The sequence below is a fragment of the Topomyia yanbarensis genome, chromosome 2, assembly GCF_030247195.1.
Source record: "Topomyia yanbarensis strain Yona2022 chromosome 2, ASM3024719v1, whole genome shotgun sequence".
In the NCBI taxonomy this organism is placed as follows: domain Eukaryota; kingdom Metazoa; phylum Arthropoda; class Insecta; order Diptera; family Culicidae; genus Topomyia; species Topomyia yanbarensis.
In genome coordinates this window covers 126,445,272-126,473,012 of record NC_080671.1, presented here as the reverse complement: position 1 = coordinate 126,473,012, position 27,741 = coordinate 126,445,272, and the positions used below count along the sequence as shown (strand labels likewise).

The 27,741-nt window shown below is 36.9% G+C and overlaps 1 protein-coding gene across 1 annotated transcript in view; it reads left to right on the top strand.

The window, feature by feature from the left end:
• The window catches only part of LOC131681125 (out at first protein), a 353,771-nt gene that overhangs the window by 170,105 nt on the left and 155,925 nt on the right, over window positions 1-27,741 (top strand). Inside the window, exon 2 of the mRNA XM_058961836.1 lies at window positions 10,043-10,156. Within this exon, the coding sequence (XP_058817819.1) occupies window positions 10,043-10,156 (114 nt within the window). The remainder of the gene's footprint in view (window positions 1-10,042; window positions 10,157-27,741) is intronic.

The window sequence follows — 27,741 nt, the reverse complement described above, 5'->3', positions numbered from 1 at the left end:
CTGGAAACGTGCATAATGCCATGAAAAGATTTATACCTGAGACACACGTCTCGAGTCGCGAGTTTCCCATGGCGACCAGGACGCCGCTTCGAGCAATGGCATCTAGAAACTTTTTGGTACACGGAACGAAAAACCCGTCGACACTTATCTCTTAAAATAATGCAAAGAAAAAAAATATATTTTTAAAAATATTGCATGAGAACCTCCCCTTAAGAGGTTTGAATATGATTATCACCGAATGGAGTTTCTTGAAAAGAACTGTTGCGATCAAAAACTACTTAACCGAATTTCATTTTTTTTTAAATTGCTCGGATTTACATTCTCGTGTAACTGAACGGTTCATTTTTCATCCAAAATTTTTTGAGTTATTGGAAAAAAAATTTGTTTAAAATTTTGAGCACCTCAAATATTGATTTTTTGTCAACGTAGTATTTTTATTCGTAGGAAGACAAATTTGTTTTGGGAAACCAAACCGTTAAAGTACACCAGAGACCCTTTTCTTTAATAATTTTCTTACTTTTTTTATTTCAGTTCAGCGGTTCGTCTGGGAGAGTGTTCACAGCCAGCCTCTGCGAAAAAATGCTTTTCAGGGGCGTGGCCATAACTCCCGCAATTTTCAATATTTTTTTTAATACAACTTGTTTTCATTTTCTTCGATAGTACTGCCAATAAATCGTCTTTCGTCCATTTAAAAAATCGCAAATTTAGCTCACTTTTGCCCCTCGCCATTGGAAATATTCCCTTAAGGAAAACGGTCCCCTCAAGTAGTTTACCGCCAACAACGTGTAGAATCTTCCCAGCAGGTTGGCAAAACTGTATTATCGTGCAACATGAGGCCAATCTATGTCCCCATTCACCTCTGATACAGAACCCCTATCCCTTACCTCTCCGCGGTGCCAACCGGGGTACGGGCCTCCTTTTGCCATGTTTGCTTAAACTCGGTACTGGGTCGGATTCTATCCCCAACTGCTGTCAATTCGTTCACTTCGACAGATTGACGGATTGGAGCCCGTTCTCAGTTTCGTTTCGAGCGGGAGTGGCATTAGTGAAGATCGTCTAGGATTTGTGGTCGTATGCTGACAGGGAAAGAAGACAAACGACGCGCGCGTGAAACTTCTAGTGTATCCGTCTTGCAGAGTGAATCTTCCGGTACAGTTAATGGTTATTTTGGGCAGCTCAAAATTATTTCTTGGTTTTCTTTTGTAAGTTCGGTTTTTTTTCAATTTGTTTATTTGATAAGGCACGTATGCGTTAGCTTAAAGGTGCCATTTTTTCATTGTTTTACATTTTGAATTTCTTAAAACTAGGGGGTTACACATTTCAATATTATTTTGTTTTATATAATGAAACTAAAAAAAAACTTTACAGCTAACTTATACATATAAAAGAGGGTATAATATAATATTCGTAAGATTTGGGGGACGGGTCATTTTGTGTGTTCTTTGTATTGTAATTCACTTTATGATTTTTAGAAGGGAGTTTGTAGGAGAAAACTAAAACTAGATGATAGGGGGGCACATAAGTTTTGGGAAGATATTCAAGGGGAGAAGGGGGTGAAGACATACATCTGTGTATCAGAGACATGGGAGAGAGGGTGGACAAGGCTGAACGGGGGGGGGGGGGGGTGTGGGGTAGGCAGTGATGGCATTTCACCCTAGTGATGCACTAGCGCGCAAGTGTGATGCCTACACAGAGGATACAATATCACACACCACAGAAAAAAACAAAACGCTCTTTCTTTCGGAGCTGTATAGACCGATTTCAAGTGTGCGCTGGCGTTGGGGTAGTTGGGTGCGAGATAACCATGCTCTCTTGCTCTTGAAATTCTCTGTGGCGCGCTCAGATAAATTCACCACGGCGCGCGCCCCAGTGTCGCTGCGGTGCATTCACTGGCGTGTGATCTGGTTTGTTTTCGTCTGGCAAGCGGCAGAGCGATTGATTTGATTTGCACTGGTGGCTTATTTCAAGCTTATATGATTTTCTACGGAAGATTTGATGCAAGTTGCTTGGTAAAGCTTACAAGCTTATAGAGTATTGTTACACTACCTGCAAAACTAAAAGTACTCGGTCCTCGGAGCAAGCTGGGAAAACTTTTTACGTATCATCGTATAGAGAGTTTTATAATGATCAGAGGCATTATAAAAACTTAACTTAATCCTACAAGTTTAAAACGAAATTTTAGATTTCGTCCACATATTCAGTAAAATTAGGTATATAGGTGGCGATAATTAATTTACAGTTTACAGACAACATCACAATTGAGCGTACACCATTTGTTCATTTGTGTATTATTTTGCGTGGAAATCGTTTAAACAGCAGGTGAAAGTTTCAAGAGCATGGGAGGCGGGAAGGGGTTTCTGCGCGTTAATGAGCAAATGAATGGCTCAGTTTCGGGTTCAAGAAAACTAGTGTTCACGCCTATTTAAAATCTCATGTTTCATAAAAGGGTGTTATAAAATGGGTCAGCAGGAACAATGTTTATTATGATATACGTATTCTAGATTTTTGCGTCAGTTAATATTTTAAACCGTAATTATAATGCATGGACGCATTGCACGTAATATCATCAGCAAAACAAAGTATTAGTTAGGTAATATCTGTAGGAATCTCTGTCAATCTCTATGAAATTTTCGTATTTTCAAGTAACAAGTAAGGTGTTTCCTCAAATTTAAACAAGCGATTTTTGTGTGATAAATTATTCCTCATTATAACTTTCTTGAATGAGGTGTTTTATCAAAAAGGACTAGGAACTAGGAACAATGAAAAGTTCCAATTGCAATCTTGGAAATTTGCTCAAAAAACAGTTGAAAAAAATTGCTTTGAATTTTTAGTTCCTTGCACGTATAGTTGAGCTAATGTATTTATAGTTGCATGTCCCATAGGAGCCGCATTTTTTTAAAAAGCTTTATTATCACAAAAACTATTTAGTACATAGAATTCTGCTCAGTATATAATCAGTTTCCACAACCAATCTTGCACCGTTATACTCTACTATTAACTAATATATAATAATATCAAGAAATGCTTGAAATGTTTTTCAAAAAGAAACTTTTTGCTCCATCGAACTTCGAGTATTTTATTGTGTAACTCGTTCAAATTTCCATTTCCGTAATTTCTCACACAGTATGCCATCGTTTCAACTGTCAACCACAATGCTGCTTTGTATTTAAAATTATACTCTGCTATACTTGTCGATAATATAGTTTCTGTATCATCGATAATGATTTTCAATTTTTTTCGTATTGTGTTATTCAACCATTCTAATATCACCGACGAGGCAACGCATTCTTTTAAACGGTGTTTAATGGTATCTACAAATCACAGAATTCGCAGTAGGGCGAATCTAAACCTCTAATGCCATGCTTATACATTTTAGATTTGTGTGGAATAGTATCTCTGAGTATCATGAAAAAAAACGATTTTCCTGGTGACGATAGAAAATTGCTATTGTTATTTTCCAATAATGTTTCCCACAGTCAATTTGGATTAGCGAATTGCTTTTTGGTGGTAATATTTTTTATCAAGTAAATGATCGTATATTTGTTTGCTTGTTTCTAATTTATCATTAATCTTACATTCTTCTACTATCTTTAACCATTCACGTGCATTTCTGGTAATATTTGTATTGCTCTGTAATCTGTTGTGCCAACATGAATAAGTCTATATCTACTGTGGAATTCATTCGCGAAAAAACAATATTTTTGATAAAAAGCGATTTACATTTGTTTTCAATATCAACCAGAGCTAGGCCACCTTTTGGCACTGGGAGGTATAATTCTTGACGGTCAACTTTATAGAAACATCCCTTCCATAAACAATTTCCGCAAATATTCCTTAGTGAAGCCCTGTGTTTATTTTCTGGTGGAATGATTTGAACTATGTACCATAATTTTGAAAGGATGAATGTATTCAAGATCCATACCTTTTGAAATGGATTCAGTTTTCTGTATTGCTGGAAATTTAAATTTGTTTGGATAATCTGAATAATTTCGGTATAATTTTGTTCGACTATTTTTCATAATTTTGTTGAAATTTAACACCTAGTATTTCAATTTCGTCAATTTTTTCAATTTTCTTAATCAATTGTGGTCCAATTGCACAATTGTTTAATCTAAGAAAATAAGACTCTTTCAAGTTTAGTTTGATTTTTGAGTATAAACTGTAATAATTAATCAGTTCTAGTGTAACATTAAATTCATGATTATTTCTAAGGAAAACATTGATATCATCCGGGTATGCTATAATTTTTATGAATTGCTGATCTATAATTACACCACTGATATCTTGATCAATAAGTCTTAAGAGTGGTTCGATGTACAGTGTAAATAGGGCCATGCTCAACGGACAACCTTGGCGCACTGAGCAAGAAATTGCAAACGGAGATGTTAAAAAGCCGTTGTATAGAATTATTGATGTTGCATTTTTGTATAGTTTATAAATACAGCTGATGAATAACTGCGGGAATTGAAATTTATTTAAAATCGTCACAAAAAATCATGATGCACCCTGTCGAATGCCTTTTCCAGATCCAAACTAAGTACTGCTCCTTTGAACTTTCGGTTTTTGTTTGCTGTGATAATAACATGTCTGACGTGGTGGAAAATTTGAATATTATTTTATTGTTTTCTCGATTCATTTTTTGGAATATCAATTTCAAAATCCTAAAGCACATTTTAAACCAATAAATACAAATTCAATGTTTTGAAAAATCTACAATACTGTAATTCCTTAAGAGCACTGTACCGGACAAATAGAAGCGCTTCTAAACTGGCGCGTCATTATTTTTAATAACAATGTGAATCCTCGTGAAATTTATCTGGTTTTATATGGACGTTATAAACGTATGTGTTAGAAACAATTATTTTATTGTGGTCGGAATTTAATTTACTCCGTACATATACATGATTCTTTAGTTAAACTTGAGCTTGTAAGTAGTGGGCTTAAAATGATCTGCACTTTTCTTCAAGATTATAAAACTAGCATGAGCACTAATCATATGTTTTACCTGCGATTACAGATACAGCAGACCCAAGAAATAATCATCTAGCTGTATTTTTAGAAATAAGCCAGTTTAACATGTGTAGATAACAAGTACTTTTTGGACCCACTGTAAGTAAACCATAAATAAAAGTAGGTTCAATCCTCGACCAAGCAAGATTCTTAGTTTTAATGGGATTGTCGCACTAACCCTTCAATTATCACGTATGATAATAATCGAAAACGCGTGTAATACCAAGACATTACTTGTAATGGATCACTTTACTTGTTGGCGTCGCCAAATTCGCAATCAAAATAAGTAAAATACTTCAAGTTTCCCAGGGTAGTGTAACAACACTCTACAAACTCGTAAGCTTTACCAAGCAACTTGTATCAAATCTTCAGTAGAAAATCATATAAACTTGAAATAAGCCACCAGTGCAAATCAAATCAATCGCTCTGCCGTTTGCCAGACGAAAACAAACCAGATCACACGCCAGTGAATACACCGCAGCGACACTGGGGCGCGCGCGGTGGTGAAATTATCTGAGCGCGCCACAGAGAATTCCAAGAGCTCTTCTCCACACTCTAGATCGTTCCAGTGTTGGGTGTATGAAAATTTACCTCTGATATCAGCATGCGCTCACACATATCAAATACGGTGGTGTATATGAACGAAAGAGAAGCGCTCTCGTTTCGCTTGGCAGAGTGTGGGGAGCAATTTCAATTTCTCTTTACTGCACAGAGGATAGGGACATCACTGGGGGTAGGTATATAAACTTTCAGTTTCCGGCATCAGGAATCAACGGCCAGGATTACAGATTCGAACGGATGCATCAAGTATTGGGACGCCGGGCGGTTTTCCTCGAGTCGGCAGGGGTTCCTCCAGACGATTTCGTAGTACGGTTCAGATACGGATCGGGAACACATCGCGTTGCGCGTGTGATGTTGTACTGTAGATATCGTGTTGTTGGTTCATTCGACAGATGTTTTGTCTCGTCTTGGAGTGGTATCAAACCATCGTTGGGGTACGGTAGTCGGAAGAGGGCACTTCTGGGAATGATAAGAGAAAAGATAGGGGCATTTAAATTTGGATATTGATGGTTTTGAGGAACGTGTATATAAGGGACATGTAGAGAATATCGCGGCTTGCTAGTACATCTCGAACCGGGACATTGGGTGATCTTCCTCGGGCCCGAAGGGAATCGAATAGTTGAGATCTGGCAGAACAGTACTCGGCGCATGCCCAGACAACATGTTCGATTTCGTGATAACCGTTACCACAAGCGCAGATACCGCTATCCACGAGCCCAATACGCCGGAGATGTGCGTCCAGCGTGTAGTGATTGGACATGAGCCGAGACATCACGCGAATGAAATCCCGACCCACATCCATCCCCCTGAACCAAGGTTTCGTCGATATTAGGGATTATCGAATGTAGCCACCTTCCCAGTTCACCATTGCTCCATGAAGTTTGCCAACTTTCGAGGGTTCTCTGATGAGTAATACTGAAAAATTCGCTGAAGCTAATTGGTCTTTCATATATATCACCTTGTAAAGCGCCCGCCTTAGCTAAAGAGTCCGCTTCTTCATTACCTGGAATGCAGCAATGCGAGGGAACCCAAACTAAGGTAATCTTGTACGATCTTACAGATAAAGCACGCAGGTGCTCCCAGATTTTCCCCAGAAAATATGGAATGTAATAGTAATGGAAAGTAATGATCGGTGGGCAAAGTATCAATGATCCCAAGGGTATACTGAATAGCAGCAAGTTCTGCGACGTAAACTGAAGCAGGATCATTGAGTTTGAATGAGGCGGTGAGGTTTTGATTGAATATACCGAAGCCAGTGGAGCCGTCGAGGCTTGACCCGTCGGTGTAAAACATCTTGTTGCAGTCGACTTCTCGAAATTTACTATGAAAGATGCTTGGGATCACTTGCGGAATAAGTTCGGTTTGTATACATCCTTCGATTAATATTTTTTCTCAATAAATAGTTGCTCGGAAATCAGCCCCAATAAGACTTCAATCTGACTAGTATCGATGATCAAGGGCCAATACGTACTGAAGATTCGCGGCGTCTGTTTTTATTAATCTAATTTCGAGTTCTGTTTATTGCTCATAAGCCCGTGCATCAGGTTAACGATCCTTTGTATTTCCCGTCAATGTTTGATATTATCGTTCATATACGTGTATTTCACAAACAATCCGATTTGGGAAATATGAAACACTTTCCTTGTTTTATAACATCTCGAGCTATCATAACGTGCCACTCGAGAGTTTTCAACCCAATAAATAAATCGTAGAAAAAAAGGGATTTTTTTGTATACAGTCGCAATAAATAGTGATCCGGCCCATTGCCATTGAATTGCCTTGATAGCCGGCTACCCAGACTTTAAAAAGAACCAAAAACTAAATAAGATCTTTTCTTTTTCGAGTGATCGTGTCCTCAAAAATCAACTAACCTACTATCTAATAAACCATTCTTTACAGGTCGCATCGCTTGCTTGGAGCGAAGCGTAGACCTTATACCCTTCCAAACGACCAACTCCGCGACACCTATGGAAGAGCCTGATGAGTCGTCTACCTTCCGTTAAGTAGGTGGAGCATCAACACTTCCCGTCTACCTTATCCTTTATCCGTCCCCGTGAACGATGAAGATGGGGGCGGCCGGCAATGATGGCTATCATGCTGTTGAGGTTTTAATATGGGTCGGATTGGTATGAATTCCTACTTACCACTTCCTAAGCAACTCTTATAAGGTAATCAGCAGTCCAACATGATGAAGTCAGTGTGCAATCCGCCAAAATCATCGTCACAACGCAGCAACGTGTAGAACCTTCCCAGCATGTCAGAGTATGGTCATCGTTAAGCGAAACCTGAAGTAAAGAAAAAAACTGTTGAAAGTGAACAGCAGTTTAGCTTGAGCTTGTGCGGCCACCCCTGGTTGCTTCTCCGTTATCGATCTAGACTAGCTGAAGTTGCACAGAGAATCGGTAGATAATTATGCCTGGGAGTAGCGGCGAAACATCTTTCAATGTGCAATTCTTGGTAATCCTAAAGAGTTTATTGATCAATAACGGCGCTGGCAAGGCCCGAACGTGGATCCCAGAAGGAAAGGAAAGGACTGTTAGTTCGATACTTGCTTTTGCTAAAGGCAGTATATGCTACTGCGTACTCTACAAGTATCACGGGAGGAGGGGGATGCTTGTTAGTAAGATTTTTTCACCTAAGAAAAATCGCAACGACCTCGGCTGGGATTGAACCCAGACCAACTGGAATGAATGGCGGTCACGCTTATCACTCAACCACCGGCGCTATCTTTTGAGTGTGAACAGCAGTTTAAGACATAAACAAGGTCAAGCGATGCTGTATAGAATTTACAGACAAGAGTTTAAAGAAAAGCCCAGAAATTTAATTCGGTCACCAGGTTATTATTCAATTCGTTTATTTGAATGGCACAAATGTGTTAGCTTGGCGGTTCCGAATTCTTTCGTTTTTACATTTTAAATTCTTAAATCTAGTAGGTTACAATGTTCAAATATTTGTTATATTGAGAGGAAGAATTCTACAGCTATCTTAAGACTCGAAATACAATTAGGGATACAAGATTATTCGTGAAAATTTTTAAAACGGAATCCAGTTTGATATACAAGAGAGGGAGTAATAGTTTTTTACGAAATATTTCACAGTTTTCTTGAAACTAAAAATATAGTTTGGTATACAAAAGGTGGAACAAGTTTTTATTAGTACTTTCACAGTTATCTTAAAACTAGGGATACAGTTCTATTTACAAGTCGGTCAACAGGTTGTCTGTATTTTGCACTAATTAAGCATCAAAAATAAAAATTTCATAACATTTACCCGAACCTATGTTTGACCACATTTTGATCGGAACACCCTTTACAGTAGTTCGCCATGTAACATGAATACCGAAAAAAGGACATCTGGTATCATCCAAAATCAACTACAACAGTGACGGCAACTTTCTGTGTTTACCTATTCAAAGAATTAATTCTCCATCGCACTTTTAGAGAGATTAACCACAAAAATGTGCTTTCATCTATAACGTTTGAACCTGAAATGTTTCCGATTGTCGTGATGGTGGCAAGTTAAACTTTCAGCAGTGAGATAGTTTACACTGATGTGTTATCGGGTAGAGGTGTGCGCCGCGCCACCGATTTCAGGTAAAGGTCGGCGGCGCGCCGGCGTCACGCCGATGTGCTTACTATTTTCACATGCAATCATCGGCGCGCCACGGCGGCGGCGGCGTGGCGCACACCTGTAATCGGGGTTTATATTTTTAGTTCAGTATTGTTTTTATTCAATACATTTAAACAATTTTGGAATCACTACAGTACTAATTTCAAAATTGGCAGATTCACGCAATTTTTTGAAAACCCTTATACTGTTCAAAAGAAAAATGTATAATAGACTCTTGAAAAATCATTGTTATAATATTTCATTTTATTTTATCACTATTTTAAATTTCTGGCTATTTGAAATTATTTTGGTTTGGGGGTCTGTTTAACTGTCTGTCCATAATGTAAATATGTATGACAAATCGATTGCCCACAGTTATTCGCACTAGAACACAATTTGACATGATAGGGTTAAATCATTCACGTTTTCCTCACTTCACCTTAAATCCAGCTGTATCGCTCCGTCCGGCTGTCCAGCTTTCCTTGTGTCAAAATGGAACAGTTTTGCGGCAAACCATCACATTTTATGTGGCTGCTTGTGGTTCCTCAATCTACATACCTATCTATACCGATTGCAGCGGCTGCTCATTGGGATGGAAACTAATCAAGCCAGATGACCGAAGTCATCAGCTGCATACGGGAGGTAATGGTTGGTGGCTCCGTTTCTCGCATCCTGGCCTGTCGGAAATGTGTTTTTGTGCCGCACAGTAGGTACAAGGAGGTACATGGTCGAAGGAATTTGACTGGGACTAGGTTGGGAATTTGTTTTAGATTACATAACATTTTCTTAACACATCAAGCGCATTGAACTTCCAACCGAGACTTAATCCATTTCTGTGTTTTCCTTTCCCAACATTCCACAGGGAGGAGAGGTGGTGCAGGAGACAATAACGTCCAGCGTGGGCGACGATACGTGTACACTCGAGTTTCAGCGAAGTGATGGCACTCTGGTCACCAAGCTAATCGACTTCAGAAGTGTAAGTACATACATACATACATATATCCCGTACTCTGTGCTCGTTTCCTACCAAAACGTCACCAGCGCTGCAACCTGGGTCACTTGTCTTTAGGAACTTTATAGGTATCACAATCTATGTTCGTACAACCGAGGTTAGGGATTTGAATATACCGGCTGACCGACCGGCAAAATTCGACGCAAAGGTATCCCTAAAAGCCATTTTACATAATCGTCATACGCTGCTATCAACGACCGGTCGTCGTCGGTCCGAAAAAAAGACGTAATCAACACCGACCGAATGAAGCGTCCCTTGCCATCAGTGGAAGTCACCGTAGGAGTGTTGTTGCTGTACCCACCGCTCGACCGACACCGAGTCGTCTTCTTTCCGAAAACAGGGTGGCCTAAACGTAGGACCAGCTGAAGCTGAATCTGTGATACGATGTAGTTTGAAATTAAATTGAATTTTCATCCTCTAACCACCACTGCTGCTTGATATACCAAAGGACGCCATGGCTTTAGGCTGAACGGTACGGCACTTGTGCCGGTAACAGTAAAGTTGTGTGGGGGCGATGGATGGAGAAAACGACACGCGCCTTATGTACTTTTGGGTCCGGACCGGTTCCGGCGAGACGAACGAGGCAAGAAGTTTATTTTTGGGAGATAAACTGTACCTGTACTGCAGCAGGTTTTCCAACAGCCAGGTTAGAGTTTACTTCCTACTAGGAAACAAGTTCGACTATAGTTTTGACTCTGTACAGGTGAACTGTGCAGGGGAAAGCTTTATTGTCTAATCGGGAAGTGACTAGTAGAAACAAGGGCAGCATCTGCGATGGGATGTTGATGTTTTCATTGGTTGGGCGATAGGATGCGAAAGGGATGTTGTTAATTCTCTATCTCTTCGATCAAGCGTAGTGTTTCCCGGATACAAGTTTTGCTAACTTTAGGACGAACTTTCAGAGATGAATTTATTATTTATTTTCGTTGTTTCATAAAAAGCGAAGTTTAATTATGTTGGTGTAATTGCTCAAAAGGCTATAACAATATTACGATCGGATAGAGGCCAAATTTATGTTGACTCAAGCAATGCAATGTGAGAGAGCACCAAAAACAGCATTTTTTGTTCATGAAATACAGTTGAGGAAGTCATAATATTTCATCAAAGATCCGGTTCTAATATGTTTATTTAAGAGAAGCTCCTCATCAGTGGCTCATAAAAAGTTGGTTTTTAGGATATTTTTGTCAACATAAATACAACACGAGAGACAAATTATCTTTTGTGTATTTTTGAACATATGTTTCCTCTACAAAATCAAGTTTTTTTAATGTCAAAATAAATAAAAACTGCGGATTTATGAATAATCTCGCGCAACACCTGGACCTAAATGTCAAAAAATCTAATGTTTTTTAATTTTACCGGCAAGAAATCTTTTTCTATTTTGTTCCTGAGAAATTAACATGTTCAACAAGGTACGTTTTATGAAATTTGCACAAGAAATGGCAAAATTTGATATCAGGATAGTCAGATTATGATTTTTTCCAGATAAATTTCGACTTTTTGTTTTAATAATCCTAATTGTCTCTATATTATAGAGTCAACAATTCGATGGAAATATTAGGATAACAAGTTGAAATTTACCTAGCATAATTCATAATCTGACGTACCCCTGAGGGTTGAAAAACATTGCTCTAGAACCCCAACTTCTCGTCTTCGGACAAAGGTCTCAATAGTTCCGTTCGATTCCTGAGATTCTTTTCACATAAAAAAAATCGTCAAATTATGTATAATTTGCAGCATAGAGCAGTAAAGCTATTAAAAGTGGAGTTTTTGGAGACAAAATACTTCAAAAGACCATTTTTTCATATTTTTTGAGAAACTAACATATTTTCATGGAAAATTCAAGAATATTTTCTTTCAATAAAGTAAAAAAGTGTGATTTTCCGGATGTTACTTTAAAAGTTAAGGCATTTCATATATGTTTTCATAATTTTTCACATAGTGTCAATGTCGAAATCTTCAATCGAAGTGGGCGGGGATCTTGCCCAAATGGTGTGAAATTTGGCATCTGAGCTTGATTCGATATGTTTCACGGGGAACGGGCAAAGCGCAGCTGGTAAACCGATTGCCTTGTACGCAGCTCACCTGAGTTCGATTCTAAACCCGAAAGGAGGCGAGTGACCCTTAGGTTAAAACCTCTATAATCAAAATAAAAAAGACATGCTTCACAATGTGAAAAAGGAAAAATTGATCCTTTTTACAAGACCCTAGTGAAGACAGTTGAATAAAACGAATAAAATGACTTATAAATTAAATCAATAAAATGAATAAAGTGAATAAAATAAAATATATAAATTATATAAACAAAAACTTTAAAATCATAAAAAGAATAAAATGAAACTTAATAAAATAAATAAAACCAATAAAATGACTAAAATTAATAAAATAATGAAATTTAAAAAAAATGATATGATAAAATTATTATTGTGAATAAAATGTATAAAATGAATGAAATAACATGAATAAAAAAAGCAGAATGTGAACAAAATGTATAAATAGAATTAAATGAATAAACCAAATAACATGAATAAAACGAATAAATTGAACAAAATGAACAAAATGAACAAAGTGAACAAAATGAACAAAATGAACAAAATGAACAAAATGAACAAAATGAACAAAATGAACAAAATGAACAAAATGAACAAAATGAACAAAATGAACAAAATGAACAGAATGAACAAAATGAACAAAATGAACAAAATGAACAAAATGAACAAAATGAACAAAATGAACAAAACGAACAAAATGAACAAAATGAACAAAATGAACAAAATGAACAAAATGAACAAAATGAACAAAATGAACAAAATGAACAAAATGAACAAAATGAACAAAATGAACAAAATGAACAAAATGAACAAAATGAACAAAATGAACAAAATGAACCAAATAAACAAAATGAACAAAATGAACAAAATGAACAAAATGAACAAAATGAACAAAATGAACAAAATGAACAAAATGAACAAAATGAACAAAATGAACAAAATGAACAAAATGAACAAAATGAACAAAATGAACAAAATGAACAAAATGAACAAAATGAACAAAATGAACAAAATGAACAAAATGAACAAAATGAACAAAATGAACAAAATGAACAAAATGAACAAAATGAACAAAATGAACAAAATGAACAAAATGAACAAAATGAACAAAATGAACAAAATGAACAAAATGAACAAAATGAACAAAATGAACAAAATGAACAAAATGAACAAAATGAACAAAATGAACAAAATGAACAAAATGAACAAAATGAACAAAATGAACAAAATGAACAAAATGAACAAAATGAACAAAATGAACAAAATGAACAAAATGAACAAAATGAACAAAATGAACAAAATGAACAAAATGAACAAAATGAACAAAATGAACAAAATGAACAAAATGAACAAAATGAACAAAATGAACAAAATGAACAAAATGAACAAAATGAACAAAATGAACAAAATGAACAAAATGAACAAAATGAACAAAATGAACAAAATGAACAAAATGAACAAAATGAACAAAATGAACAAAATGAACAAAATGAACAAAATGAACAAAATGAACAAAATGAACAAAATGAACAAATGAACAAAATGAACAAAATGTACAAAATGAACAAAATGTACAAAATTAACAAAATTAACAAAATTAACAAAATTAACAAAATTAACAAAATTAACAAAATTAACAAAATTAACAAAATGAACAAAATGAACAAAATGAACAAAATGAACAAAATGAACAAAATGAACAAAATGAACAAAATTAACAAAATTAACAAAATTAACAAAATGAACAAAATGAACAAAATGAACAAAATGAACAAAATGAACAAAATGAACAAAATGAACAAAATGAACAAAATGAACAAAATGAACAAAATGAACAAAATTAATAAAATGAACAAAATGAACAAAATGAACAAAATGAACAAAATGAACAAAATGAACAAAATGAACAAAATGAACAAAATGAACAAAATGAACAAAATGAACAAAATGAACAAAATGAACAAAATGAACAAAATGAACAAAATGAACAAAATGAACAAAATGAACAAAATGAACAAAATGAACAAAATGAACAAAATGAACAAAATGAACAGAATGAACAAAATGAACAAAATGAACAGAATGAACAGAATGAACAGAATGAACAAAATGAACAAAATGAAAAAAGCGAACAAAATGAACAAAATGAGCAAAATGAACAAAATTAACAAAATTAACAAAATTAACAAAATTAACAAAGTTAACAAAATTAACAAAATTAACAAAATTAACAAAATTAACAAAATTAACAAAATTAACAAAATTAACAAAATTAACAAAATTAACAAAATTAACAAAATTAACAAAATTAACAAAATTAACAAAATTAACAAAATTAACAAAATTAACAAAATGAATAATGAATGAATCGGATGAATCGAATGAATCGAATGATTCAAATGATTCAAATGAATTGAATGAATCGAATGAATCGAATGAATCGAAACGAATCGAAACGAATCGAAACGAATCGAATGAATCGAATGAATAAACTGAGTAAAATGAATGAAATAAATTAAATAAAATGGTGAGAATTGATAAAAAGAAGAACAAATAAAATAAAAGAAACTAAATGATTAAAATAAAAAAATCGCTCTGCTGATTAGATATAAAATTAGAATTTCGAAACGAATCGAAACGAATCGAATGAATCGAATGAATAAACTGAGTAAAATGAATGAAATAAATTAAATAAAATGGTGAGAATTGATAAAAAGAAGAACAAATAAAATAAAAGAAACTAAATGATTAAAATAAAAAAATCGCTCTGCTGATTAGATATAAAATTAGAATTTTTTAAATTGAGTCAATTTAAATCGAATCGAAATAATAAATGAAATTCAGCGCGTTATGTACATGTTGTATATGGGTCATTCCACGTTAAATTTATAACCAAAATTTTGATTCCTTCCAAATTTTTTTCTTGCATTCTTTAGCTAAAAATAATTGACACGTATTTTTTGTTTTGGCTGAACATGATATTTTTAGTTTTTGAACTTGTGAAGTTTAATAAATTGAACATTTTTCAATCATTGATAACTCGGAAATGATTCGATATATGGAAAAAAAATTAAACAAAAAAAGTGTCGTTTTCAAATGAGCTTGCCGAAAAAAAATCACAATAAAATATTTTTTGTTATATAACTTATAAATTTTGAAATTATTTGAAACCAATTGATTTTTTTAAAGTTGGACCAAATTTTTTTTACAGAGCATCCATTCTGATTTCAAGAGAAAATACCAAATGGGTTATTTTCTACAGCGTTTTTTCCGTGATGTAATTTGTTGTGGGGCACCCTTTACTTTCACAATTAAAAAAAAATGAGGAACTTATGCGTCATAATATCCGAAGCTAAGAGTGCGTCATATAATCCCGGATTTTATGACGCAATATCTTTGCGTCATAATATCCTAATATCTGCATCTGCATCATGAGTTCCCGGAAATTAGGACGTATTGTTGTTTTCAGATGCTATGACATACCCTTTGCGTCACGATACCAAGGACGCTGTGACGCACCACCTTTCAGACGTTATGACCTCGGGCGTGACACGGTGCATCCAACGTCTTCCTCACGGTTGGACGCAATGCTTAATCCAAGGGGTAAATACCTGAGTTCTGGAAAATTCTTGATTTACACGTTACTTTTTAAGAACTAGCTCTACCATTATTGAGTAAATTGTTTGGGAAACCAAATTCGTTGAATTACGTGGATGTGTTTTAATATCACGATGTTCAAAATTGGCCTCTAAAACGCCTGTAAAGTAACACTTTTTATGTATCGGTCTCATTTTTATGTATTAGAAAATGGTAAGTGAGACATAAAAATACAAAACCTTTAATATCTCTGCCATTCTCGAACGGATTTTGATAATCTATGGCTTTTTAGAAAAGTATTCTCATAAGCTTCCTAATTATATGCAACCTGAAAGTTTTGTTTGGAAGTTATATGTCGAAAACACGTCGTATTTTGACAAAATCATCTATATCTCAGAAAGTAAAGAACATATCAAAAATCCAAAAATTAGTGCACATACGTGCAAGCATTGAACCAATTTGTCGAGTTAAATATGAAGATTCGGCCCTCTGGGTTTAGGAAATAGTTTTGAAAGTTTCAGTGAAAATATTCATTTATTTTATTAAATAAATATGGTAAGATATTATGAGATCAGATCAGATCAGATAAAATCCGATAAGATTAGAAAAGATAAGATGGTGGAACTGAGAATGTTATCCACGACGAGTAAAATTTGAGGATTCAGCATGTGCCGAAACAGTCGCCAAGTTCCCTGATCATTCAATTCGTTCCGTTTGCTTAGAATTCAACTCTTTCCCTAATCACAATTCAAATAAATCAGGGACCAGTTCGCTCAGAAAAATAAACTCAATGAAAAATTATACTCCCAGCAGCTTCATCATACACTATCATAAAGCATCCATTGCCTCACCCACAATTTCCCACATTCTGTCGGCGGCAGTGATGAGTGATGTGGATACCAACCATTATTTTTCCGCCTGCATTCGCCAGTTGTTTGCTGGAACAATATTTAAAAGTGAACGAACGCTTCCGGTTAGATATATGTACGGTTTTGCTGACTTTGCTTTGCTCTGTCCCGGCGAAACCGGGGGATGATTCGATCATATGATGAATCATTGTGCGGTGTCGTCCTTGTCGTCGCCGTACTGCTTCTGATGCTGCTGATGTAGGGAAAATCAACTCCTCTCCAATCGACTCCTGCTGTCGGGCGGCAAAAAGTGAAGTGCAATCAACGGAAAAACAAGCGAGAATCAGCACTCCCAAAACAATATTATTACCGCAGGAGGCGGTGGTAGAGGGAGGGGGAGAGGGTTCGGTACAGTAAGGGATAAATTTGCAAGTTTCGTCCGAGTGGTGAAAACATCGTTCATGGTGTCCGGTATCCGGTTCTGGTGTGCTGGATTTCAACAATATTGAAGCAATTTGCCTATTCAGTTTCAGTCACCGGATGTGCCAACTATTGGCTTTTTTCAGCCGCAGCAGAGTTCCGAAATGCTGCTAGAACAAATGGCGCAATGTTTTCAGAATGCATGTATCCGAAAAGTACAAAATGCATGTTTACTGAGAAAACACTGTTGTTTGTACATAAACATTAAACAAATTAATTTAACCGGGAGGAGTATGTGCTAAAAATAGCCGATCTTGATAATGTTGAGTAATCAATGGACAGCAACTTTTGTAACTGTTATAAACTGAAAATTTTGTATACTTTCAACAGAAATTTAAATGTAATACGAATATGTAAAACTAGTAATTTTGCTAGAAGTGGATGTAGAAATATTGTAATTTTCATCGTTCAAAAAGGCAAACATTTTGCAACTTACTCGCAATTAACCATGCTTTTATTATTTGTCAAAGATTCTAATCACTCCAATCGGCTTACTGGTTCCACGGTAGAAAGCAGGGCACTGACTCTGCACCCGACAGTTATATCCTAATAGAAAACAGAGATAAAAAGATATCACGCTGGTAAATGTGTTTTCCGTCTGTGCCAAGCCTCCGCCATCATGTTAGTAGTCAGAAAGGCACCAGCATCAGTACTCAGTGGGACTAGGTATGCCTGTGCAAACCTATTCGTGATTTTTTTTCCCGACATATACCTAGTAGCGAAAACAGGATACTTTGCCTTCTTGATGAGTAACAAAGTTCCTGCCTAACAATGTATCTATACCTATTTGTGTGTACATAGAAGAGAAGCTACTCTAGCTGTTACTACACCGAGTTAACGAGCGAATGGCGGGTAACGTTAAAAATAATGCACCGCGAATGTCTGCCTCACTCTTATCTTTGCCCGGAGCTTTGTAGTGTTTTTTTTCGTTAAATATAATGACTGGATCAGGCATAAGCATTCACTACCTACCTTTTGATTTGGATGTGACTTATTTTGCCTACTTACGCGAAAGGCAAAATAAGTCACATCCAAATCAAAATTATTGTGAAACGCGCAACAAGCTTAAGGGAATTATGGTTAAAACCGACATCTTAAGCTTAACCCCTTTTCTTAGTACCCACGAAACCAATTAATTTATAGTTTTTGCGCAGAATTCTTCTTTAGAACATTCTTCCCTCTCGCAGGTTGATGGCATTGACGGTATTCAGGGCCGGCGGAATACGTGGGTAGTATGGGTAGTACTACCCACTCGAAAATAACCGAGGGGGGAATTACCCACTCGAAAGTTTGGAACAAACCCAAACCTAGGATTATCCATGTATGTGTCTAGCGCACAAAATGAATGCGTCCGAAACTCTCGAAACAATTTCATATTTTAATTCAGATACAAATTTCTTTGCTTTACAATTTCAATTTCTCAAAAATGTGGGATAATAATCAGGATTCGATTGAAATTTGAAATTAATTTTTATTTCTCAAACAGAGGAATTCTGATCGATATACAAAAAAATATTAACGCGATTTTATTCAGAATAGAAGCATGTTAGAAGACTTAATATATGATTCGCATTTTTTCAAAAAGAATTATTGTTTGATCAAAAATTGAAACAAAGAGAAACACTTTTATAAGGAAAGCAAGACATACACAAAAGGAATTGATTTCAACATCAGAGTAGCAGAGATCGTGTCAGGGGAAGTGAAGAGAGGGCGGATAACAATGACAGGGAAAAGAAGAAGAAATTTAACTTGCAGCTTTTTGGCAAACGGAAGACCACTATCAGGGCATCATGAACCGGATCGCAAACTCACCTCCTTGGATCCGCTGGGAACTCCTTTCTTTGAGACCTGATTGCCAGGTAGATGGTAACATAACTACCAAGAGAGAAGAGATAACAAAATTTGGATATCTATGGTGGTTAAAAATATGTATATGAGAGACATAAATGGGAGATCGAGGATAGCCAGCACAGTGGAATGAGACCGAACGTATTCGGTTAGCAGAGGTCTAACGTTAGAACACTAAGCGCACGACCAGACACCATATTTTATGTCGTGATGGGATCTCTCCACGAACCCAATATCACGGAGAAGCGCATTCAACGTATAATTATTGGACATGACCCGAGATATCACTCGAAGAAAGTAACGAAACTCATCAATCCCCTTTACCCAAGGTTTGTTGATACCTTTGGGATCTCTAAACCTCCATGGTTGCATGAAATTTGCCAATTTTTCAGCGTCCTTCGACAAAAATACTCAAAAACTATTTGAAATTACGCGATTTTTCACAAAAATGACATTCTAATGCCTAAGTGTCCGCCTTCTCAATACTCGCAATAGAGCAGTGCGAAAGAACTCAAACTAATATTTGTATCTGGTAATCTGGCATGATTTTTCAGATAAAGCACTCAGGAACTCTCATATTTTCCCTAGAAACCCCCTTGCCACTTCACTACTGTCATAATAAATAACATAGAAGCTATGCATAGCTGGCATCTTTTGATGAACGTTACGGTAATATGCGCACTGCAATGCTTAGCGCGAGCATTTATGCTGTCAGATAAAAATGTGTGTTTAAAAAATAATCTTTTAGTTTAAATACAGCATTATCATTTCATCGTCAAATGTCGATTTGAATGTGGATCTACACGGAATGCTGTTGTCACTGAATAATTATTGGTTGCGTGTATTTCGATCAAAGGTTGAATCGAATACACAACGTAGGGCCTAGCCACCAGTTGAAACATTTATTCTCTCGTTAATCCGTCGACGAACCGGTGCCAATAACTGCGTTTTTCAGCATTCGTTAAGTTTTTCATTTGTGTTTCTAACGTCACGCATATTCGGAATAATTCGGGCTTTCAAAAAGTCTTTATAAGATCTTTTCGCGTACAATTCTGAACACTCTCTGGTCACCACGGAGTGGGAGACCGTCCACTGTTGCTCGCGCCGGGTACTCGTTTCGTCTGACATGTACTCGCAGTGTACAGATTCAAACCAGTCCAAACCTTGTATGCTTCCATCGCAAGAATTTCTTGTTTTAATTCGATTTTTTCGGATATAGAGGACGCCTAGCTCTTTCAATCAATGGACTCACTAATTGTAGCGAGGTCGAGTACAATAATAAATCTAAAGCGTTTAGCCGTGCAGGTGGAGTAGGAATTTGTGGCATTTCAAACGTATTCAAGATGGTCATATTGAAATTGTCACAAACATCACGCAGTTAGATAGATCGGTTATCATCGTGAAGACAATCCCAGAATTGAAGTCTGCTAAAACCAGTTTAGGTGCGATGTATAAGGAAACTATATCAATAAGCCTTTGCCTTTGATTCGTCAGTCTCTAGCTTTTACGAGGAAGCTAAGGAGAGAAAGCGATTTTCCTCCTTCGAAAATGTATATGGCGCACTAGAAAATGTTCCCACAATGGGGTGGTCAGGCTCTCGCTCTTTAGTGAACGAGGAAGCGGATAAATTAATCATGGCCGGTAGCGTAGCCCTATTTAACAATTATTCTCGGAGCGTTCTTTGAAAGAGTGCTTCAATTTTTCCCCAAATAATTTATATGTGGAATATGTTGAGAGACCACGCAGAGTCTCTCCAGTTCTCTCCGCATTTTCCACACCGTGCCTTGTTTCTACAATAGGTAGCTGTAGGCCCAATGGCTTGCGACGAGGGCAGTTCATGCCTCGCGGCACAAAAAGACGAACAGGTGGACGAGCCCCATTCAAAAGAACAAAATGTAGAAGAGCAGAGACCCCGTAGGAGACTACACCGTCAATCTGTACTTCCCAGGCGGGTACGTAGACAAGACTTCTTCGTACATGGCCGAGTGTTTAGTTAGATCCCGCATATAGCGATGATGTTAAATTGCTTATATTTGCTCCGGAAGAAGACATTCCTGGTGCCGGTTGTATTAGATGGTTATAATTTGTATCGCAAAGTGGCCTTATCGGCATTTTTGTCACCGCAGAAATATCCAAATCGACCTGCATTGAGCATGCGGGGATGGCGGTCGTTGGAGATATTTTGCTGTTATCGTGCAGGCTTCAGAACCTGCGAAAGGTTTTAACGGTGGAAACGGAAAATTAATGCAATTAAATTTAAAAGAATGGAATAATTGGTAGTTAGCTGTGGAACATTTGAAGTATCAGCAATCAACGAACACATTTTCGCTGAGCCGTCGGCCACACAGCACGTTAACAAAGAGTGTTTCCAAACAGCCACTAGAAAGAATCCGGGAATTTTCCTGTTCACTTACACACGCCAGGACTGATCTTTCGTCACCACGGGTAGAAATCACTCCGAATCTTAGTACCCACTCGGGAAAAAAGTGTTCCGCCGGCCCTGACGGTATTGTAATCATCATCAAGCCACAATAGATTCAATAGAGTTATCTAAATATAAGGACCTTCGCTCTTTTTAGTTTCTGTTTGTACCAAGTTCTCCTACTAGAGGTTAATTAGTTCTCATATTAATAATCCAGCAATCATTATGACTACTCAGGATTTGATTCATATAAAAAGCCCGCTTCAAGATGTTGATTACGATACGCCTCGATAGTGATGTATCGAGGAGGGCGGGATGGCTGATATGAGCCTTTTTCTGTTCTATACCTTTCCTCTATTACCCCGCTCATAAGCAATAATCAACCAGTAACAAATAGATAATTGAGAAAGGATGTACTATGTGTGGTGGTTGGCTATTCAAGTATTAGTAGAGTTTGAAGAACTAATGTATATTTTTCATGTGATGATTATAACTTCAGCTGTATGTTGTACCTATCTAATCTATTACGTCTCTCATATATTGTCTTTTATTTCTTCTTTTCGAGTCCTATACTGCCATTCTACACCCGCCTTCAGCTGGGTCAGCAAAAATGGTGATAGTGAACAACACTCTTAACTTAACACTCACACATTCTCAAACGCGGTCTCAAGCGGTAACCTACAAAAATGTCCTCACTCACGCGATTACGAATCTGTCACGTCTGTCCTTAATCCTAGAAGCCTAGGTCCATGCCTTCAGCTGACCAATTAAGAAAATACGCTCATACCTATTAGACAACACATGACCGGGAACGCTATCGATATAAGGGATCCCCTATCTCTGCCAGAATTCTAACCGCACACCGAAAATTTAATGTTTAACTCACGTTTTGCGCGACTATTCAAGAACACACGTAAATATGTTACAAAATCACATCAGCGTACAAACGTTAGAGCCCCTCGCGATTTTCCAAGCCCACGAACTCGCAAACATGATTACATCCCGGTGATAAGGTGAACGTCTCAGCACTCATAAACTTACGAACGTGATCTCAAGCATCAACCTACAAACTCCCGCGCTCGCGCCATCATGAGTCGGGATCGTCCGGGTGTGTCCATCCTCGGTACCAACAATCTAGGTGCATGTTAATTAATAAAAAAATAAAATTGAAAAATTTAGAAAAAAATAACTCCCATATCCACTAGACAAAACGTTCCATGGCGACATGACCGGGAACTCTAATGATATGGGGTAACTAACTCCCTGTCAGAATGTGATCCGTACACCGAAAACTAAATATCAGAATGACAGTCCGCGAATATATGAATGGCCGCTGGGTTTCAAAATCGAATTTATACACGCGATGTCACATACACGCGAGCACACGCGACAAACACGTCAACATACGAACGCTTAAGCCCTTCGCGATCATCTACGCACACCTATGCCCGCGATCGCGCAAACTTGATAACACTCCGGTAGTTATGTGAACGTTTTAGTACTTACGAAGTTAAAAACGCGGTCTCAAACGCGAACCAGCAATCGCGCGCGATCATGAATCGGTCACGTCCCGAAATCTTTAGTCTTCATTCTAGCAATTTAGGTCCATACATTCAGTTGGACCAATCAAAAAATAAAGCTCATATTCACTAGACCACACGTTCTACGGCGACATGACTGGAAACTCTAGTGATATGGAAGCACCCACTTTCCTCTGGAATCTGAACCGCATACGAAAAATTTAGTATCAGATTCACGGTCCGCGCGCGATCATTCTAGAACGCACGCGAATATGCGAAATAGAATTTATGCAAGCGAAGTTACATACACGTTAGCACACGCGATATACAAACGCACACGCGATCGAGCACGTTAACGTACAAATGCTCGAGCCCTTCGCGATGATACACGCGATTGAGAGTCCCTACGCCCGCACATACCTGAACCGTACAATGAATATTACATGCAGAATCACGGCCCGCTACAATTGGCCTAAAGCACTGTTTTAGTGGGCGCCATTCGCCTGTCTCGTCTGCAAATTGCCCTTCCGAGAACCTAGCTCTACAGCTCCAGTAGGACAACTTTCGAACAAAAAAAAATTCTTCTTTAGAACGCTCTTAACAAGGCCTAATTTTGCCAGCGCTTCAAAAATTTAATTTTTTTTAAAAATGGAAACATGAAAAACAAAGTGACTTCTTTCGGGCACTGTGGGTAAAACCGACACCCCATAGGGGTAAGATCGACATCCTCTTTAATTTCTTTTCTCTACACTTTTTAATTGTAGCTTCATCATATAGTAAGGAAGAGAGTACGAAAGCGTAGTGTTATAAACAAAAGTATTTTATTGTTTCGTCGTAAAGATATTCCCAAGTAATCCTTCCGTACATTATTGTAAACTTCTGTGTCATTTTATTTCGTAAGAGAAGATTTGCTATCGTTCTACATTCCGTTAATAGGATTCATTCACGTATAAGTGGCACACACTTCGCAGTAAAGCTACTTGGTTCAGACTTTCATATTTCGGGACTCTGATCATCAACGACCCAACTATATATACAAAATATCATTGTCTCACTGCCATAAAGTTTATCTAGGGCAAACCAACAACACTGAAAATAAAGTTTAACGAGCTTATTGCAGAAATATAAGAAACTTTGAGAGAATCTGGTAAATAAAAATTCCATTTTTTTTATTTTAACAGAGATTTCTAAGAAATAAGCGCAATAAAAGCATTTATATGTATTTCTGCTATTACCACAGTGAGATAATAGTGTAATTGAAGTGTCACTATGATTCCCAGACTTCTATTGAATTACAAATAAACACAATCATCTTAACAGCTGCAGCGTGTCGGCCTTTATCCCAACCAAAGGATGTCTGTTTTACCCCAACAGCGACCATTTTTTTTTCAAAAAAACGATAACAAATATTGAATATCTCAAACTCGTCTTCAATGCACAAAGTTGATCATTTGAAAGACCGATGATAATGAGTACTGAAAAGCGATGATTTGATATATTTTTGTTCGCTTAAAACATTACAATCTACCAATAAAATTTAACATCTAGACGCGCATGACGCTGCTATCGTATGTTTTGTTTATTTTTATGACATTTGTCGTACTAATGTAAATCCGATTTGTCTTAAAATGCTCTACATAATCGTACCAGGGTGTGTATAAAACCACCTCGCTGTAGGAATAGAAGTAACGGCTCTTTGTAAAATTCTATATTTTTTTTGTTGGGGCATGTTTTTTCGTTAAAGAATGCAATAGACGTTTTATACACTCGTTTATTATAGCCGGCTCGGAAAAACTTAACAGGCGGACCAAATGACATATTTTAAAGAGTAATGTCAATCTACCTATTTGCATTTTAGAGACAGAGCGGGTATTTTAATCCCAATCGAGATCACTGGGCTTTTTTAAAATGAAAAATTCAAACCTTCCTTCGTGAAAAAAGTGCCTCATACTATGAATTTGTGTTCATCGTTTGACCTAAACTGAATTTTTGAAAGTAACATATATGAACTACATTGTTAACTTTAAATTAAAATCCCGGAGCCCCTGGCCTATGCCCAATGTGCCCAACTGCCCACGCATAAAGACGGTTCTGGTTCATACCCACCGCTTTTACATTGGTTCCACAGTTGTGTTAAAAATGAATTTGTGGCAAAGATATGCCGTTATATGTCAGAGAACAATTTATAGATAGTGTTTGGGGGCATAATTTGAATAATCGCAATATAAGGACATTATTCAGCATAAAATGTCTTTATATTTCCAATGGAAGTAGATGAATAATGATATGTTGCTTACTTATTGGGTTAGGACTATTTGAACACCTGAGTTAATGCAGAAAAGTTCCCCGAAGAAATTGCGAAATTAATATAGATGGAAATATGGTCTTAAAGAACGAGTTGTAGCATCGGGTTGATAATCAGAATTATTGCTTATTATTTCGGAAAATTAATGATCATCTCTCACTCTTTAATACTCCAAGCACCAATCCTTGAGCTCAGTCGAAACGCTAACTTGAACTGTATCTGTTCTCCAAATTCCTGAAAATAACCCCAAGTTTGTTAAAATACCGCAAGATTGAAAATTGGTTAATATTACGACATATAAATTCAAATTTTCCGTGGAAGGTTTTATTTTTACCCACAAAATGCAATTCCAGCTTGCAGCTTTAGCTAGCAAGTCTGGCATTAATCTAAGTATTTTTTACCGGGTAGGTTGTGGGTGTAGATCATTTAATATTTAATACTGTTACTATCTATTCCCCGCTAAATATTCCAACCACTCCTAGCTGTGATCTTTCTACTCCACCTAAATAAGAATGCGGAACGAACCTTTCTTTATCATTTCATATTTCGGGTATCCTTCAAGGCTATCAGTTTAGGCAAGCCCATCTACCATACATCGTTCGTATCAACTGGTTTTGTATATATTTTTTTGATTTTTCCGGGAAGGAAACCGGTCATATTCATTCAACTTGATGGGGGGTAGATATATTTATCAAACCGCCTTCCCAGCTGGCAATGGTAGACCACTGAACAGCCAGCGGGGGCTGGAGATGTCGTGACGTTGTTCTAGTCAGTGAGTGCCTTCCGGAGATGAAAACTCAAATACTACTTCAACAACCCCTCACCCTCCAAAAAATGGGGACCCTTAACACGCGGCAGGCTGCCTGCCTGCCGTGCTGCACGAATAGAGATGCGGTGATGCAGCCGTGGGTGGCTGGCAAGCTTCTCCTATTCCGATAACTTTCACATTCCTCCCACGCCCACACCGAAAACAGACCACTTCTATCGCATTTCGGAGTCGTTGAACGGTTCGGTTGGCTCTGTGAAAAGGATGTTGTGCATAAATATCCGTAAGCTCTTTGCTCGGAAATGGTTTCTGGATTATGCGGGTGCCAAGTATTTTCCGCTGGAGATATCCCATGTCGTGAACTTTTCACAAGAGGCTGTAGGGATAATCTTGGTTTCACTGATGGGAAACGGATTTTCTAGGAAGAAGATGAAACCGAATATTATAGATCTCGCTGTTTTACGGAAAATGTGCATTTCAGCGTGGGTTTTACCGGTAGTTTCAAATCTATGAGAACCAGATCTTGATCAAGGTGTAATAAATCATGAACTAGGCCATGCATAGTTGGACCCTGAATAATGTTCCCAAATCTATGAATAAAATCACGACTAGCTCACGTGCAGAAAATCGAATGGGGAATGACATGGCGGAAACCGTGACTGAAGTTCACAAAGAAAAAATAAATATAAATCATAATTATAAAACATTTGATTTTTGTTCATGGTCCTGTAAAAATTCATCGTAACGTACAAACGTGTATGAGCACTGTTCCCTAGTAACATTTGAAGTTTTATGATAGTTTTATAGCCTTTCATAAAACTTAGACTACACTTGTAGCGTGCTATAAAACTTCAATTGTTACTTGGGTTGTAACCTAATTGGTCTTGAACTGCTTAGTGCTCGGAGCTATGTTTCAAAAGCTATGTTTATGTCCAATTTTCTTTTGGAGAATATTAACTTTCCCAGCCTTCTCAGTCAACTGAACACGCACACCAGACGCAGAATTCTTAGAACTAATATTTGCGCATTACCGCCTCTGCAAGCACAGATTATGGGTTCAACCGATATTACAAGTCCTTTGATTTTAATTTGCCCCGTGTTTCCCTTAAACGTCTTGACAGTGATATTTTAGAAACTTGACTCATAATAATGTATGGTTACCTTATTCTTAATTGTTGGTGTTATTTTTAAGTGTGTTGTTTGTGTAGCTATAATAAATTTTTGTATCATTTGGATTATGTCATATCTGTTAGTACTAAAAAAACGAGGAAGTTTTGCGCCCACTTGAAAGAGAGCCAATGATTATTCAGCTTAAATGGGTTTTCCAGGGCCGCAGAGAAAAAATACTGTGTATTGCCTGAGTACAAAAAAGTTAATGTTTGAAATCCATTGGAGTTCACTGATATTATATATATAGTACACTGAAATTTTATATTTATGTCCAGTTTTTTACTCTAGTTGTTTTTAGTGCCGATGAAGAAAAAAAACGTAGATCTTTTCATACTTTGGGAGTTTTTTAATACCTCTTCGACAGTTTTGGTGACTTTGAAATGCGCCATTTTTGTCTATAGTATTTTTAAAAGTAAGGAGAAAGATTGAAAATGTAGTGATTACAAAAATTGAAAATATCTAAACGGCGATCAACGGCAAAACAAATAAATAAACAATAGTAAAACAAAATATTAAAAGAATGTAAAAAACCCGTTTTAATC